Source organism: Thamnophis elegans, chromosome 6, assembly GCF_009769535.1.
Source record: "Thamnophis elegans isolate rThaEle1 chromosome 6, rThaEle1.pri, whole genome shotgun sequence".
In the NCBI taxonomy this organism is placed as follows: domain Eukaryota; kingdom Metazoa; phylum Chordata; class Lepidosauria; order Squamata; family Colubridae; genus Thamnophis; species Thamnophis elegans.
In genome coordinates, this window is record NC_045546.1 from 59,040,516 (window position 1) to 59,059,203 (window position 18,688).

Genomic DNA, 18,688 nt, shown 5'->3' on the forward strand with positions numbered 1-18,688 from the left:
AACACACACGGCATTCTGTTTCAACTGTCATGATGTAAGAGAGAAATGCAGTCTCATGCTGACAAAATGCAACCAAGATTCTTCTCTGTCGTATGTCTAGGAAGTTTTGACTTTTTGACATTGATCCAGGGGTGGGTTCCTGCCGGTTCTAACCGGTTCGGTAGAAGAGGTTCGTTAAATCTACCATACCGATTAGAAGAGGTTCCACCGGTGGACCCGGAAGTAAGTTCCGGAACGCGTGCCCTGGACCTGTTGCTCACTCGCCCCGGCTGTTCCGTTGCAGCTCACTTGCTTCCGCGCCCGTCCTCACTAAACTAGCCCAGCCCGCCGCTCACTGATTGGCTGGAGTCCAGCCAATCAGTGAGCAGGCTGGAGTCGACCAGCCCGCCTCTAACACCCATTTAAAAGCACCAACGGCCAGCATTCCTCTTTTGAAAAGAGTCTTTCTCTTTTGAAAACAGTCTTTCTTGTTCCTGAACAGCTGTCGCATCATGCATGCTGATCGGATCCTCATTTTGCTTTGCTTTGCTTTGCTTTGCTTTGCTTTGCTTTGCTTTGCTTTGCTTTGCTTTGCTTTGCTTTGCTTTGCTTTGCTTTGCTTTGCTTTGCTTTGCTTTGCTTTGCTTTGCTTTGCTTTGCTTTGCTTTGCTTTGCTTTGCTTTGCTTTGCTTTGCTTTGCTTCGCCTTCCAGCAACTTGCTGCTTCCCTCAGGTAACCAACTAAGTGCAAGGGGGGGGGCGGTGGCAGTGGCGGGAGGCTAGCATATGCCAATTTACAGCTTTCATGAGGGAAGGCCTTCTAACACCCGTTTAAAAGCACGGCGCCAATGGCCAAAATTCTTCTTTTGAAAAGAGTCTTTCTCTTTTTAAAAGAGTCTTTCTTGTTCCTGAGCAGCTGTTGCATCACTCTTGCTGATCGGGTCCTCCCTACGGGCTGGTGTATGCCACATGGCTCACGGCATTCATGAGGTAAGGCCTTCAAGGGACAACCAGGTCAGCTAGGCATATGCCGAGTGGCCAAAAGGGGCATGGTGGTGGGAAGCTAGCATACGCCAGCCCCCGGCTTTCACGTGGGAAGGCCTTCCCTCACGAAAACCATGGGCTGGCATATGCCGCATGGCTGAAAGTGGGTGGGTGGTGGCGGCGAAGGAAGGCTAGCGTACGCCAGCTCGCGGCTTTCGTGAGGGATGGCCTTCAAGGGACAACCGGGTCAGCTAGGCATATGCTGCATGGCCAAAAGGGGCGCGGTGACGGCGGTAGGAAGCTAGCGTATGCCAGCCCAAGGCTTTCACATGGGAAGGCCTTCAGGCCTTCCCTTGCAAAAGCCGTGGGCTGGCGTATGCCACATGGCCAAAAGGGGGTGGGCGGCAGCAGTGGGAGGCTAGTGTATGCCAGCTCGCGGCTCTCCTGCAGGCCTTCCCCCACGAAAGCCACGGGCTGGCGTACGCTGTGTGGCCGAAAGGGGGTGGGTGGCGACAGCAGCGGGAGGCTAGTGTACGCCAGCTCATGACTTTCCTAAAGGCCTTCCCTTGCAAAAGCTGCGGGCTGCCGTACGCCACATGGCCGAAAGGGGGTTTCCTGCTACCCCCTGCTCCAGTCCCCAGCCTTGCCTGGCTGGCTAAGCCTGCCAGGCGGTGGGCCTAGCTGACCCAGTTGTCCCTTCTCCCTTCAGTCCAGCTTACCTGCTACCTTGTCGCCTTCCTGCTCCCTGCTGCATCCATCACATTGGAGAGCTGCTGATTCTGCCTGCTGGTAAGTGACCTGTTTTTTTTCTTTCATGCTTTTAATGTTTTTTTTAAAGAATATTTTATTTATTCTGTATATAATTTTTTAAAATCATTTTATTTAAAAGTATTGAGTATAGAATTTTTTAAAATGCTTTTGTCAGCCTCTGTTTCGCTATTTGCTTTTGGCTGCCATTGAAATGGGAAGGGGGAAGCCTGGTATTTGGGAAGGGAAGTTTTAATTACAGGAGAGATTGTGTAAAGGGAGTTTTGTTCTCACCATTTACTGTGCATGCTGGAGATAGTGATGGGAGCTGCCAAGGCCAACTGTCCTGCATACCAACCTGATGATGCTTTTTGAAGATGGAACTCACATGACATCTAAGGGATTTGCAGATTGGACTAGGGATGGGGTTACCAGGGGAAGGGGGTTGGGTCACATATTGATATGTATGATTTCGCGCGCTTTTGCCTCAGATCTTGCTTTGCTTAGCTGCTATCTTTTCATAACCAGTAAAAGTACTCTTAATTCTGCGAAATGGAGTTAAGTGGTTTCTTTCTTGGTTGCTGAGGGAGGCTGGCTTGACAGGTTTATTTTAATTTATTGTGTGTAGAATACTTTTAAGTGGTTTTATTTTAATTTATTGTGTGTGGAATACATTTAATTGGTTTTATTTTAAATTATTGTGTGTAGAATACTTTAAAATGGTTTTATTTTATATTATTGTGTGTGGAATACTTTAAAATGGTTTTATTTTAAATTATTGTGTTTAGAATACTTTAAAATGATTTTATTTTAAATTATTGTTGGTAGAATCTTTTTTTAAATTGTCTTAGACTATTTAAAAATATTCTATCAACAATAAATTAAAATAAACCATTTAAAAATATTCTATCAACAATAAATTAAAATAAACCATTTAAAAATATTCTATACTCAATACTTTTAAATAAAACGAGTTAAAAATATTCTATCCACAATACATTTAAAAGTATTGTGGATAGAATATTTTTAAATGATTTATTTTAATTTATTGTGTATAGAATAAGGTGACCAGACGTCCCGCTTTTGGCGGGACACACCCGCTTTCCAATGCATTTTCCCGCGTCCCGCCCGCCTTTTTAAAAGGCACGCTTATTTTGGCGCTCGCAGCTCCCGCCCATCAGCTGCTAGCTTGCTGGGCTGGCTCATCGTTCTGTTCTCTATCCTACCAGATGAGCCAGCCCAGCAAGCTAGCAGCTGATGGGCGGGAGCTGCGAGCGCCAAAAAAAGCGTGCTTTTAGCCTTTTACCTACTACCTACAAATTTAAGCCAGCCCAGCCTGCCGCTCACTGATTGGATTGGCCTGGACTCCAGCCAATCAGTGAGCTGGCTGGGATGGGAAATTTTCAGCACGCTTGCGTGTCTCCATTTCCTTTCGACAAAAGACGAAAGAGGTTGCAGCTGTGCTGACTGGTGAGTAATCTAATTCTAATCGAATTTTCCGCTCACCGCGGCAGGAGGAGAGGGTGGGGGCAGCTGCAGCTGCCCGCGGCAGAGAAGTTCCACGCGGTTCAGGGGCTCCCGCCGCCCGGCAGAAGCCCCTGAACCGCGTGTGGGCGGCTGCCCCCTCCTCCTCCCTGTCCTCCTGCGGCCGCGAGGAGTAGTCCGTTCGTGCAGAAATTGCCCGCCCCGGCTGAGTGAATTGGGATCGCCTGCGGCTGTGAGGAGTCCTCGCGGCCGCAGGCGATCCCAATTGAATTCACTCAGCCGGGGCGGGCAATTTCTGCACGAACGGACTATTCCTCGTGGCCGCAGGCGATCCCAATTCACTCAGCCGGGGTGGGCAATTCGTGCAGAAATTGCCCGCCTTGGCTGAGTGAATTGGGATCGCCTGCGGCCGCGAGGAATACTCTGTTTGTGCAGGAGTCCTCGCGGCCGCAGGCGATCCCAATTGAATTCACTCTGTGTGGGCGGCTCGGCTGCCCCCTCCTCCTCCCTCTCCTGCGGCCGCGAGGAGTAGTCCATTTGTGTAGGAGTCCTCGTGGCCGCAGGCGATCCCAATTGAATTCACTCTGTGCGGGCGGCTCGGCTGCCCCCTCCTCCTCCCTCTCCTCCTGCGGCCGCGAGGAGTAGTCCGTTCGTGCAGAAATTGCCCGCCCCGGCTGAGTGAATTGGGATCGCCTGCGGCCGCGAGGAATACTCCGTTCGTGCAGGAGTCCTCGCGGCCGCAGGCGATCCCAATTGAATTCACTCTGTGCCGGCGGCTCGGCTGCCCCCTCCTCCTCCCTCTCCTGCGGCCGCGAGGAGTAGTCCGTTCGTGTAGGAGTCCTCGCGGCCGCAGGCGATCCCAATTGAATTCACTCTGTGCGGGCGGCTCGGCTGCCCCCTCCTCCTCCCTCTCCTCCTGCGGCCGCGAGGAGTAGTCCGTTCGTGCAGAAATTGCCCGCCCCGGCTGAGTGAATTGGGATCGCCTGCGGCCGCGAGGAGTCCATTTGTGCAGGGGTCCTCGCGGCCGCAGGCGATCCCAATTGAATTCACTCTGTGCGGGCGGCAGCCGCTGCGCCCACGAAGAGCTGCCTCTTCGTGAATGGGATCGCCGCCTCCGAGAGCATGGGCGCAGCGGCTGCCGCCCGCACAGAACATCCTCTCGCTTCCGGGGGTCCCGCCGCCCGGAAAGTTATGGAAAGTTATCTGCGGGCGGCGTCCGTTCGTGATTGGGATCGATCGCCGGGGCAGCCTCTCGCTTCCGGAACTTCCTCTCTCACTTCCGGGGGTCCCGCCGCCCGGCAGAAGCCCCTGAACCGCCGCGGAATCCGTTCGTGAATCAAAATGGATCCGCGCGGCAGGAGGAGAGGTTGGGGCGCTGCCAGCCGCTTGCAGACAATTTCCTCTCGCTTTCGGGGGTCCCGCCGCCTGGCAAAAGCCCCTAAATCGCGTGGAAGTTATCTGCTGGCGGTGTCCATTCGTGATTGGGATCCATCGCCGCCTCCGAGAGGGTATACAGAACACTATTTACCTAAATGTGCATATATACAGTTTAGTATTTTAGCATTTATTTTTGAAAAAAATCAAACTCCTAAATCATGGTGTATAGCTTATTGCTCCTATCTTGGACATATTTTTTCTGATCAAACATTTGTGTTTACTGGGGTGGTGCATAAAGCTGAAAAGAGTTATTGTTTGTAATTTTTCTACATTATTTTGCTGTTAAAGAAGAGTTTTCTTCTTGGGGATAGATATTGATGGAGATTTCTTGTGCCATTAGGAATTGTTGCAAAGAAAAGATAAAGAATCTTATGGTGTGATATTGGTGAATTTTTTAAAAAAATAGTCTGTGTTGTCTTTCTGTCCCAAATAGTTAAATATAATTTCATTATGAACATCTGCAGGGTTTATGGGATTCCCATAATATGGGAGATTCATGCCTTTGTAGGTCATATTTGCCCATTTGTGGTTTTCTGTCTCATCTGTGAAATTCACAACCTTTTATTTGTTATGTTCTGAATTTTTCTCTTTTTAGGAAGTGATAAGAAATCTACCTGCAATTTAATCTTGACCAGGCATCCTGACTTTTAAGAAGTCACTGACATACCAGTTTTAAAATTGTTTTTTTTCTTGATAGTTAAGGTCAAAAATTTAAACTTGCTGTCACAACTTTGAGCAGGGTGTGAGATTGTTGATGTCCATTTTACTGTCTTTCAATAACTGTATAATGTTCCAATCAAGCCTCAAATTAAGATGTTACCAACTAGTATGTGAACTACTGGAAAGATTGTGTGCCTATAGAGTTAAGAGTAAGAGTTTCATTTCATGCATCAGAAGGCTGTATAGTGTAGAGAGAAAAATATGTTCAAAACATTACAGTTGTATGTGTTAGCCGCCTGAATCTATATTACTGTCTTTGTTTTAAAAAATTTCTCTCAGGATCCCAAAATGGTATTTGTTTGTATGGGTTATATTTATCAATATGTATTGCATTAAATATTGAAATCTAAGTATTCACTGCTACTGTGGATTCTCACAATTGTTTGATGGGATTTCAACATAGGCTGGCAAATTTGAATTTTGAGTACCCTTGATTGGGTCTGACCCTCTGGACTCCAAGGAGAGATTTTAAGAAACACTAATTTCTTTTGCCAGGTAATATGTAATAGGTTGCCACTGCAAGTGTATTTGAAAAAGATAGCTTACTCTATGGTGTTGTTTTTTTATTTTTATACTGGAATTCTTCATGAAAAAATCCAAAAGGATTTACAAAAGAATAATAAAATATCTCTTCAAGAAAACAATAAAACTAACAGTGTCAGTGAAGATAATATAGAAAAGCAAGGCATAATTCATTTTTAAAAAGCAGTCTAAGAGGGAGGTTGTCCTGAAGCACATGTTACTCTAGAATTGCCTTGGGTGAACAGGCTTGATTTCAGCTGTTCAAACAAACCAATGTGTAGAAAACAGCTACACATTTCCTAATTTATTATTAAATAATTTGTATTCGATCAGGGGCTTTCAGCAGTTTACAGCAACAAAAATGCCAAATAAAATTATATTATTATAAAATCATTGTAACAATTCCACAAAAACAATAAAAAGAAAATCCAGTGATAAAACCATATTAAATCCCAATGGCTCTAGATTCTAGAAGACAGAATAATTTGTACAGCCTTCCTGAATGGACAGCAGGTTAGGGCTCCCTGCTCTGGAGGAGGTTTCCAAAGGATGGGCACCAGCTGAGACCTTCCTCCTGAGAAAGCCCTACCTTTGTCATGAATGGGATTACTAGCAGGGCCTCCCCAGAAGATATTTAAAGCTCTGGTAAGATAGCTTTGAGGGGGGTGGTCTTTAAATATTTGGACTTTAAGCTGATTTTGGAAAATCTGTAAATTTTAAAGCACAAAACTGCTATTGGCTTGTTTCCAGATGAGTCATTTACTGTAAGGAGTATAGGCTCAATGTATTTTAAAATAATATTTTATTTATTGTGCATATGATTTTTTTAAAATAGTGGTATTCTGTGTTGATTCTTTTTTAAAATTGTCTTAGACTATTTAAAAAAAGATTCTATCCAAAATAAATTGAAACAAGCGATTTTAAAAATTTCTATGCACAATACTTTGAAATGGACTCAGGAGTCATGATTGACACTGAGTGAATTTGCACTTTTAATAATCAGGAAGATACAATGGCATTGAAAAAAGTGACTGATGACCATTTTTCACACTTAGCGACCATTTTCACACTTAGCGACCGTTGTGGCATCCTCATGGTTACGCGATCAAAATGTTGATGTTTGGCAACAGATTCGTATTTCTGATGGTCGCTAAGTGAGGAGTCTCGAGGAGGGGGGAAACATTTAGTGACCAAAGTTACAATGGCATTGAAAAAAGTGACTGATGACCATTTTTCACACTTAGCGACCGTTGCGACCATTTTTCACACTTAGCGACCGTTGCAGCATCCTCATGGTCACGTGATCAAAATTTTGTTTGGCAACAGATTCGTATTTATGCTGGTTTCAGTGTCCTGGGGTGACCTTTTGACAAAAAAATTTTTTTTTAATCAAGGCCCCCCCCCCCCCCCCCCCCGGTCAAGGGTGTCCCTCTTTTCCAATCTGAAAATCTGGTCACCTTAGTATAGAATATTTTTAATGGTTTTATTTTAATTTATTGTATACATGTAATATTTTTAAATGGTTTTTAAGGATTTTTTATTATTTATAGAATATCTTTAAAAATATTTTTAGGGAATTTTTATTTATTTATTGTTAATAGAATGTTTATTACAAGACATGTTATTCCTTTTTGCAAATGTTTTATTTGTGATGCAATATGTTGCTTTTAAATGTGCAGGTTGGTGCATGGATTATGTGTTTCAAAGTGGCTGCTTTTCTATGGGCAGGCCAGGTTGGTGCAAGGCAGCTTTGCCAGATTTTGTGTGTTTCTGTGTGATACCTGGTTGTTTAGGTAATTGTGGTTCCTGGTTCGGTGAGCTTCCTAGCCCTGTCCTTTATAATTTCCCACAATGCCTTGATGGTTTTTATTCCAGTGTATTTGTCTTTCCTGTCCTTAAGGTTAGGGGAAAAAAATGGTTTCACCTGCAGTCTTTTGGGGGGAAATTGTTATTTTTAGGTGTTTTCCTGGCACTGTCATAGTGTGTGTGTGTGTGTGTGTGTGTGTGTGTGTGTGTGTGTGTAATGTCCCACAGTTATCTACACATTAATAATGATCAAGTACTAATAATATTTCCTTATACATTTTAGTGACCTTTCCTTACATAATTGTTTTTTTATACTTTTAGATTTCTAATTTCTGTTTCTGTTAGTTAGCAATTGATAAAACAAATCTCACGTGAAAAAGTATTCGAAGTCTTCTTGATTTTAATTGTCAATTGTTCTAATATTCATTCATTTTCATATCTTTGTTTTTCCACTGTTGTGCAAACACAATTCCAGCAGCTGTTAACATGTGTAAAATTAAATATGTATTTTATTCCCTTTGAAATGCCCAACCAAATATTACTGGTTTTAAATCCATATCTTACTTTACCATTGCTTCTAACCATGACATCACTAACTCTTGAATAGCTACTTGGTCTGTCTTAAGTACTGAACCTAATTCATATATTCCTGTTTTTTGAACTGAGGAATAAATTTCAGAAAAAGAAATCTTTATTGCTCTGTGAATCTACCTATGACGTTCATTCTTGAGTTAACTTCTTAGATGAAAAAACTATATCTTTCCTGTTTGTTGGGGGACATCCTTCCTGAAAAGACTGTACATTGTTGGGTGAAAACAGAGGTCCCTTCTGTTACCTGTAGTGTAGTCCTCAGCTTACAAACACAATCGAGTCCAATATTGTTTTATTTCTTCTGCAGTTAGTATTATTTAACAGGATGAAGAGGCAACAGAGTATGACTGCTAGAACAGTCATCTTTCCTATGTAAGTAATTGTTTTATTGCTTTGTGTGCTTGTTTCATCCTTAATATAGTAGTGCAAGCAATTAAAGTCTTCCTTTCTGTATCTCTTTGTGCAGGCCATTCATTGGAGCAAGGTGGTCAGTGGGTGATTTCAACACACAAGAGGACAGTAATCTTCCTTTTCTATTATTTTGTATGCTGGTTTCATCCTAATGCAGTGCATGCAATGAAAGAGTTCATTTTTGTGTCTCTTCTTTGTGCAGGCCATTCATTGGAGTCAGTGATATTGAAGACTGGCAAGGACAGTCATCTTCCTTCTGTAAGTAGCTCTTTTATTGTTTTGTGTATTTATTTTAATCCTATTTACGTAGTAAATATGCAAAATAATAAATTTCCTTTTTTATATCTTTTTGTAGATCATCCATTGGGGCAAAGAATTAAGTGACATCGTCTTGACCACTTTCACCTGGTCACATGACTGCCAAGCCACTCCCATCCGGTCAAATGACTGCCAAGCCACTCCCATCCAGTCACATGACTGCCAAGCCACTCCCACCCAGTCACATGGCTGGGAAGCCACTCCAACCCAGTTACATGGCCAGCAAGCCACTCCCACCCATCAAATGGCTGGCAAGCCACCCTACAAAGCAGGCCACGCCTACAGAAGAGGTTCCAAAAATGTTTGAAACCCACCACTGCATGCTCTTTTGGGTTGGGAAAGTAATTAATAATTATATCTTCAAAAATAGTTTAAAAAGATGCTCACTTTTTATATCCTTATTCCAAAGAGATTTAAATTAGAGACATACTATCCAAAATAGATGAAACCTATTTGTAATTCAATCTCTTCTTTATTGGATAGTGTCTAACTATCATAGAGATTTCTTAAACTAGTTATTTACTATTTATTATCCTGTTTTTGCTATTTTTATAAATAAGTCAAGGCAGTGGATATACCTTCCTCCTTCTACCTTTTCCACACCTGGAAGGTGTGTTGGACTGAAAGAGATTGACTATCCCAAAATCACCCAGCTGGCATTAGGCATTATGGGCTCTGAAGACTCTCCAAGGTTTCAATTTTACTGCCCTGTTTATAGAATCCTGAGTATACAAGTAAAGATGCCAAAAGAGAGAATCCCTCTTTCAAACCTGAACTATTGCACAATTCTGTGTATCTTCTATCAGACATTATTATTAAAGATACCAAATAAATTGAGATGTAACACTGGCTCATAAAATATTTCCTATCCAATTATATATATTGTGATCAATTTATTAACATGTGATTATCATGCTTAACTTGTATTTTTAATTAATTTTTCAATTTAGCCAGATATTTTATCAAATGAAAACAGCCTAACCAAATCCAATGATATCAAGAATAGAAAGCAATTAAGCTACATTGATGGAAACAAAAAGGCCAATCTGGTCAAAAATCCTTATATATTACCTTATATAGCTTATCACTATTATGAACATTTCTAGACTGTGATAAGCATTTCTTATATGTTCTAAATAGTGAATAAGCATTCTGATGTTTTTCAGTTGGTTTTCCCAATAATCCTGGATTTATCTGAAATTGGAAAATAATTCTTAAGTATTCTTATGTAGAAGTGTAAACTCTCTTAATTAACCCTTGATTTCCCAAAAGCCACCAAATCCTATAGCATCAGGTACTAATCTGGATAGAATATAAATCTCTTATACTCTTGATATTGCCAAAATATTGGTACTAGTAAATATAGTTTAAAAGGCAGGATTGGATAGTGAAGAGATTGGGGTAAGAAAAGTGGATGGCATGTAGGCTTCCTATCAATGTGGTTGCTGAATCTACCTGATGGTACAAATCATGACCAATAGGATGTGGTCGCTGACAGATGATTTCCTAACATTTTGGAAAACAGCTAAGTCAGAGTTGAAAGTAGAACAGAAAGAGAGAATGCAACTTCTTCAACATCCCATTTTCATGACTTTCAATCCTTCTGCTGTTTCTGCTGCTTTCTCTTTGCTCATTTAGTATTCTAATACAACTTCTTAGCACTAATATGACTCTGGTCCATGCAGAAGTATAATGGAAATGATGTGCATTAGGATTCACATAATTTCCTGGACCTTTTAATTGTAGCTAGATGGAATAACTATCGGTTTTGAGTTGTTTTTTCTTTCATTGACCTTATAGGGCAAATCTTATCCCTTCAAGGGGCCTTTCCCTCCAATATGGAATCCCATTACTTATTTAGACTACAACAATCTATGGAGGACACTGGATGAAATGGGGAAAGAGGTAAGATTTGGACAAATTGCAACTTGAGATATGGATATAATTGTTTAGTCAAAAAGCTGGCTGGGGAATTCTGGAAGCTGAAGTCTATACATCTTAAAGTTACTGAGGAGTTATTTTTTTAATTTGAACATCAACAGAACTATGGAAAGCAGCCTGTTCTCCAGAATGCAGGTCTGTTACCATTCACCTGTTCTACTTCCAAGATACCTCTGTCCATCCATGGGGAAAAGGGGTCAATTTTTCTTTTACTTATGAGAGCATGAATGAACCAGGCCCAATTTCCTAAGCAGCCCAATTTCAAAACTATTATTTATAGTACTAAGTCATGTTTCATTAGATAAACAACAAATATTTATTTAGTTTATTAGTTAAATTAATTAGATTTAAAATATTCATAATTTATGTGAGAATTTCCTGTTTTATCCCCACAAAAAGCAACTCTATGAAATAGGCTGCATGGTCAAGGAGTGATCTTTGGTTAGCAAAAACTTCAAAATATGCATTCATGCAACTCATCTATTATACCAGGCCAGAGCAAAATACCTTCCTCTATTAAAACCTTGTAACATAAGTGACAGAATTGTTATAAAAGCTGACCAATTTAAAACAATTCAAGAAAGTCTTTAATTTTGAAGAGCAATCATTCCATTGTTGTAGTCTGTGGAAAAAGCCTTGGAATCTAATAAAAAGATTGGTTGGTTTTTAAACTGTTGCATGATCATCTATGTGTTATGGTTTTTCTTTTCACGTGTGTCCTTTCCTTTCCTAGATTCCTAATGAAGCTCCATGGAAAGCACCACGTGCAGAGGAATGGGACAAAATTACCATGGAACAGTTGCTAGATAAAGTGTGCTGGACGAAGTGAGAAGTAATTTTATATTGTATACCATGCCTATGCGATAGAAGATAATAGTATCTAAAACAAGTATTTCATTTTGAAAGATAGAAAGAATCTTAGGTAGAAATAATGCTATCCCTCATAGAAAATGAATCAGTCGATTTTATTTTACAATTAAATGGTCTGATGACATAATTTGCACACTAAAGTTTAGGTATTTAGATCTGTAAAATACAGAGAGTTTTATGCATACATACATACATACTGTACATACTCCTTCTGATATTTAAGGCAGGTGATTATTTTTCTTCATGAGATCATTTTGAAGCCAAAATCTGCATAAAGTAGTTTCTTTGGAAATCATCATCAATATCATCATCTTGCCTAGATTAAGCTCTGGGAAAGCTCTTGACAAGAGCCTCCAACAGCAAGGTGTTGTTTCATATAGCAATGCTAAAATAAAAAAGTCTGCATTAGCAGCAAATTATAGTTGCTTATTTAAAAGTAAGTACTGTGGACTCTGTAAAACCTGTCACAAATTGGCACGTGAAGACTTACGTTGTTATAAACTTCTGCTAATGCTTTAAAGAATAACTAGGATACAATGTTTTTCTTTATATTTATTAAAACATATATTGTACTAGATAGTATGAAACAAAGAAGTAACAATTCCGATATCAGCTATTTTGAGGAACAAATTGAAAGAAATCCAAAATGATGAGAAATAATAAATGTAGGAAGAACAGGCTGATGGTCAAGCTACTAGAAAAAATCTATTAATAGCAATAGCAATAGCAGTTCAACTTATATACCGCTTCATAGGGCTTTCAGCCCTCTCTAAGCGGTTTACAGAGTCAGCATATCACCCCCACAGTCTGGGTCCTCATTTTACCCACCTCGGAAGGATGGAAGGCTGAGTCAACCCTGAGCCGGTGAGATTTGAACCGCCAAACTGCAGATAACAGTCAGCTGAAGTGGCTGCAGTACAGCACTCTAACCACTGCGCCACCTCGGCTCCTGATGCTCCTGTAAATAAAATAATTGTTCTTTGTTATGAAATAAACAATTTTTCATCTCAAAATGAAATCAATTCCACAACTCCATTGAGAAAAACCTCTGTCCCATGTAAACCACTTAACAATGTTAAAGTTGTTTTAAGTGCCTTAAATATGCCTCAAATAACAAGAGAAAAAGCAGATTGATAGGATATTAGTACTCTGGCCTCTCCTAGCAGTGGGCATGATTCCCAGTAAATATCATCCAGGGAATGTGGCCCTCAACAGAAGACCTATCTCTAAAAGTAATTAGCAGCTGTTTACATTGAATCCTAGACAAAAATGATGCTAATGCTTTAGATAGCATGGACCCAGAAGGGAAAGTGGTGCTTTCAAATATTTTGGACTATGGCACTTACAATTCATTGCCCTTAGCCATATTTTGAGTGTGATAAGAACTGAAGTCTTAAATTTATGGAAGGCACTAACTATATCTCTTTGATTTTCTTTTGCCCAGTGCAGTTGTTTGGATTGTCAAACTCTTTACTCTACATCAAATATACCACATTAATCAAAACTGGATACAATAAATCAATCTTAACATTTACATTTGTTCTTTGTAGCATTTAATACTTATGTTTATAGTGAGCGTTCCTAAGATAAGGGTGAGAGACATAGTTTTGTTCCATCTTCTAAATTACAGAGGAAATCTGAAATCCCATTTTGTCCTCCACTATCTTGTGCAGAGAGCACACATAACTTTTGCATAAGTTTAAAATAAGTTTAACATGGTTTTTAAAAAGAAAGGCGCACACTACCATCACCTCAAATAGAAAACTTTCCCAGTCAGGTCCAACTCATCTCATGTCATCATCGCCATGCCACTACATCCCTTAATTCTTCCCAGAATTATGAAATGCGGCATGCCCATGTTTGCCTTGAATATTGGCTACTGAAATTAGAGAGGTTCCCAGAGCAGTAATTCAACTTGGAAAATATAAGTATAGCATATGGTTTACTGATAAAACAGATTTTCCCAGTCATTGGGAAAGTCAGTTATGCCACCATCCAATTATTGGGGGGTCACAGGGTCAAACTCATCCCAGATGGTCCCAGATGGTCTCCATAAGATTCATCCCCGCCGACTCACCTGAATCTACCCAGTCAGAGTCCAAGCCTGTCTGGATCTGAGCGATTTTATCCTGCAGATACTGAACAAATTCTTCAGCCCTATCCTGCAAGGGGTCTTAACCCAGTCCCTTGGTTAAGTAAGGAGCAGGTCACTCTAAACAGGACAGCTGGGCAGTTATCTGCGGATGCAATACGAGTGGAAAAATATTGCCGTTTTGCCGCTTTTATCACCACTACGTAGGATTTAATATGGATTCTTATTAGTGTTCAATCAGATTCGGATCAGCTGACCCTCCAACCACTCTCATCTCCTGGAGCTCCTCGGTAAACCAGGAAGCTACCCAGGATTGACACCGGGTCAGAGGCCACAAAGGCACAACACGATCCAAGGCCCCAGTGGCTGCCCTATCCCAGGCTTCCACTAGGGTTTCGGTTGAGTTGTGAGCAAGAGATTCAGGAAAAGTCCCAAGCTCCATTAGGAACCTTTCAGGGTCCATCAGGTGCCTGGGGTGGAACCATCTAGTCGGTTCCACCTCCCTGCGGTGAGGCGTAGCAGGATGGAAGTCAAGCCTGATGAGGGAAAGGATCCGACCATGACAAGGGTTGGATAGAAATATCCCCTAAATCTAGATCATTCATCCACTGCCAGAGACAAAAGTCAGGTCGAGCGTGTGTCCCCCATTATGGGTGGGGTCTTGAATTAACTGAGTTTGGTCCATAGACATCATGGAAGCCATGAACTCCCAAGCTGACTTGGATGTCTCGCCAATGGAAGGCAGATTGAAATCCCCCAGGATCATAAGCCTGGGGAAATCAACTGCCAATTCAGCTAACACATACAGCAGTTCCGGCAGGGCTGATGAAATGTAGCAGGGAGACAGGTACATAACAAAAAGGCCCACCTGAACTCCAAGGCCCCATTTCACAAAAAGGGACTCACACCCGCCTATCTGAGGCACAGTGACCTCCTAAGGTCTGAGACTTTCCCTAATAACCACCGCCACCCCCCGCCCCTACGCTGGGCTCTCAGCTGGTGAAATGCTTGGAAGCCTGGTGGGCATAATTCACCAAGGGGAACACCCCCCTCATGGCCCAACCAGGTCTCCATAATGCACGCCAGATCTGCTCTACCCTCTTGTATGAGGTCGTAAATGAGGGTCAGAATGTGCGATCGCTCTTAAACAGCAAACCTGCATCCCCCGAACATAATTTGGCCCTCGGCCCCCACCATATCTGCCTCTCCCACAAACAGTAGAGATGGTGAACCCCCCAATGTAATGGCTTAATGTCTCCCTGTAATCCCAACCCTTCCCAGCACACCTGACCAGTGCCTATTAGTTAGCTCTGGCCTGTGCCCTGGCAGACTCCCACACAAGCCTGTCTGAGCCATCTGAATCAACCCTCCCACCCACCCTTAAAATTTGATTTAAAAAATCATGTAAAAAACCCTTAAGAAGTCTCTTCTTCACATGCCACCTCTCGGGATCCAAAGATTTATCATTAAGGAAGTGTCTTGATAGGCAAGAAGACCATCCCCAGGAAAGGGGGAGTTCCCGAAGGGAATAAAGTTCTGTCGCAGTATAACATAGAGGAAAGTGTGGCATCAACCAAACGGGGTGACATCAGGGGGAGATGGAACAAGGAGATGACATGTCCAGGGGGGGGGGCAACTGACAGTGTTCAAGGGGGTAGCAGGAAGCTTATGTCCATCATAACAATGGTCGGTGTTAAGGACAATATGTAAGAGTAATGGCCAGACGTCAAAATTGCAGCAGATGATGAATTGCAAGGTGGTGAAGCGGCCAATAATGGTGGCGATGAGGAAAGCAGTGGCAGCAGTGGCTGCTCCAACTTCAACAACTCCAGCAGCTAAGCTCTGTCCACATCAGCTACACTCATATCCATCGCCAGGGCCGCACTCCGTTGACCCAGTCCATATTGTCACAAGAGTAGGGGCCAAATGGCAAAATGACACAGTACAGTGGCCCAGGCAACGGCGGTGATACCGGAGGGGGCCAGAACGAAGGACCCCCCCCCACTCCAACCGCGCCCATGCCAACTACCAAAGTCATCTTCTGCTGGCACCAATATCCATGCCAGCTGCCTCAGCCACTCCCCGCTGATCCAATTTATCATGTCCATAAGCAAGGAGGAGGGGGGGAAGCAATCTGGATAACACCATGGTGTGGGGAGCGGCAGCTGCAGAAATCCCAAGCCGGGTGTCCCGCCGCCACTGCTGCTGACCACACCCACGCCGGCTGCAGAGACCCCAGGCCGGGTGTCCGGCTGCCGCCGCTGACCACATCCATGCCAGCAACTGCCAATGCTCTTCATTCTCCTTTCACCGCCAACTGCGCCGTTTCACTCATGACGTTCCAGCTATGAGGCAGGAAATCGCAGCTCAAGGGTATCCCCGAGGTCCCAGGAAGTTCTCATAGCTGGACCTGGAACCAACGATGGGATAGGGTATGCCCTGCAAGCCCCGAAAAAGGATAATCATCTATAGCAATAGCAGTTAGACTTATATACCGCTTCATAGAGCTTTCAGCCCTCTCTAAGCGGTTTACAGAGTCAGCATATTGCCCCCAACAACAATCCGGGTCCTCATCTCCCCGAAGCTCTCCTCAAACGCGACAGGACACCATCTTGGGCATGCACACTTCAATGGATTATTAAATCCATTGAATTATTAAATTATTAAATCCCCTTTATGTGTTCAATCTTATATTATAACAACCACCCCTACAGGGCAGCTTTGGCTCCTTTTGGAGCCCACCAATGGGGAGAACTCAGCACAGGAGCACAGAGACCTGTTTCTTGTGTCTGATGTCAGCTGGAAGTTTGGTTAAATATAATAAATTTGCTTTCCAAAATTGATCCATCCTCCCAGAAAAGTCCAATCCAAATTGTTCATCATTTGTGTAAGTTTGGTTTGAAACTGATAGCCAAATCTGGCCCTTGGTTCTGCCTTGGTTTAACTTCCCAATAAGCAACCGAGTCAGAATATCATTTAAAAGCAGTTTATTAGGGTACCCTGATAAAGTGTGATCTTTCTATGAAAAAGGAGAGAGAACCTCAAGCGCCATATTTCACTCCTTTTTATAGTTAACATAAGAAAGAAAATGCAAGAGGAAAGTTGATTGGACAGGATAAAGTAAGCTCCCCTTTGCATAGGAAATCAGTTATATGTAATGAAACATGTTACATATTTGCATCTTATAATATTACACACGTTATTAAAATGAGGTCTGACATCAGAAGGAGGATAAATTGTAAGGAAAAAGGTTTGGAGCTTACAAATAGATAAACCAGACCCCAATTTATACTAACAAACCTTTTCTTAGCTGGAGTTATTCTCCAACTTGTTTATCAGTTTAGTAATATTAAAAGCCAAGAAATCTGAACATCTTTTTAAAAGAGAGAAAATAAATCAAATTAAAATGCAAATGTTGGAAGAAATATTCACCTGGTTCAGTTCCAAGCTGGGAGAAAGACACTGGAGGCTGATTGGAAAGATGGTTTAATGATGAAGCAGAACTACCAAGCACATGATTCTCTGGTGCAGCTGAACACTCTTGGCTTTGAACTTGAACTTCCTGTTCCTGTATAAGAACATGTGTTTTATTGGCTGAAGTTTGCTGGGTGATACAATGTTGTTAGGAGATTGTGCATTGTGGTGACCTTTGCTGCTAGTGGATTAATCCTATTATGTCATGGAAGGTCATGTCTTAATCCCATCATCCTGGAGCTGAAGGTTTTTTTGTTTCATAGATAGGATGGCCCAGTCTCTCTTAATGGGCAAAAAATATCTGCTGGGGGGAGGGAGCTGGGGCTGAGTTTTTGTCTCCCTTAAGATTTTTTATTTCTCTCTTAGGGAAAATATTTTAGCCTGTCTTTTTTAATATTCCTCAAAGTATTTCATTCTTCTAGGAGAGGGATGGGCACTAACTTTCTACACAAAGTAACTATGTTAGTTAGCAAATTACAAAATCCATATCATGTGTCTCTCATAACCCAGGTAATTTCATCAAGCTTTTTACCAGTTTTCAATTTTAACTTTTTAAAAAAAAAAAAATTCTGCAAAGATAGCCTACCAGGTTTTAACCTTAAACTGGTGCATTATTTGCATTTTAAATATAAAGCAGACTCTTTTGTACCTGAACTTATACAAACAAACAAAACACTTCCTTTCAAAGACAAAAAGGATAAATGAACTGTAGCAAAATGGTTGTAGAGAACATTGAAATGATATTTCTCACAATGCAGAAGTGAAGAAAAAAACAGGAAAAGTTCCATCAAAAAGTTAAAAAAAAAAATCCAGACCAGAACATTTTAAGAGTTAAATTCTTTAGTGATATGCAGTATAGATTTGGTCAGTTTTACTACTCAGAAAGTTGCCAATAGGAAAAGCAAAAGTAGTTCAGAGCCAACACAAAAATAGTAAAGCAATGAAAGAAAGTTAACATTAAAATTCAGGAAGGAGTTAGACTAAATGAGCCTTCAACCAGTCAATTAACTTTGAAAAATAAGAATCAAACTAAAAGAAAAAAAAACTTCAAAATGTGCAGTAAAAAGCCAAGGCGCCACTTTATTAATAAATAAACAGCTGAGAGGAAAAATGGAGACTGGGACTCATATATATTAGTGTTTTTTATTGTTTTCTGTGGTTTTTTTCTGTTCTAAAAGTTTGTATTCATAAGTTTTGTTTACTTTAGTTTTATTAAAGGAATTTTTAAATAAAAAAGCAGTGATAAAAATAAATCAATCTGTTGGTTGTAAGATAAACAGTAGTGATTTCCTTCAACCAAGGAAAATGATTT

The 18,688-nt window shown here is 41.6% G+C and overlaps 1 protein-coding gene across 2 annotated transcripts in view; it reads left to right on the top strand.

Moving 5' to 3' along the window:
• Window positions 1–18,688, top strand: part of LOC116510618 (amine oxidase [flavin-containing] B-like) — a 102,681-nt gene that overhangs the window by 59,249 nt on the left and 24,744 nt on the right. Inside the window, exons 1-3 of one of the 2 annotated variants that reach the window (XM_032220239.1) lie at window positions 9,249–9,340; window positions 10,800–10,904; window positions 11,674–11,765. In XM_032220239.1, coding sequence (XP_032076130.1) covers window positions 9,299–9,340; window positions 10,800–10,904; window positions 11,674–11,765 — 239 coding nt within the window. In that variant the 5' untranslated portion in view covers window positions 9,249–9,298. Of the gene's footprint in view, window positions 1–9,248; window positions 9,341–10,799; window positions 10,905–11,673; window positions 11,766–18,688 lie in introns of those variants that run through there. The other variant, XM_032220238.1, reaches the window with a different exon arrangement.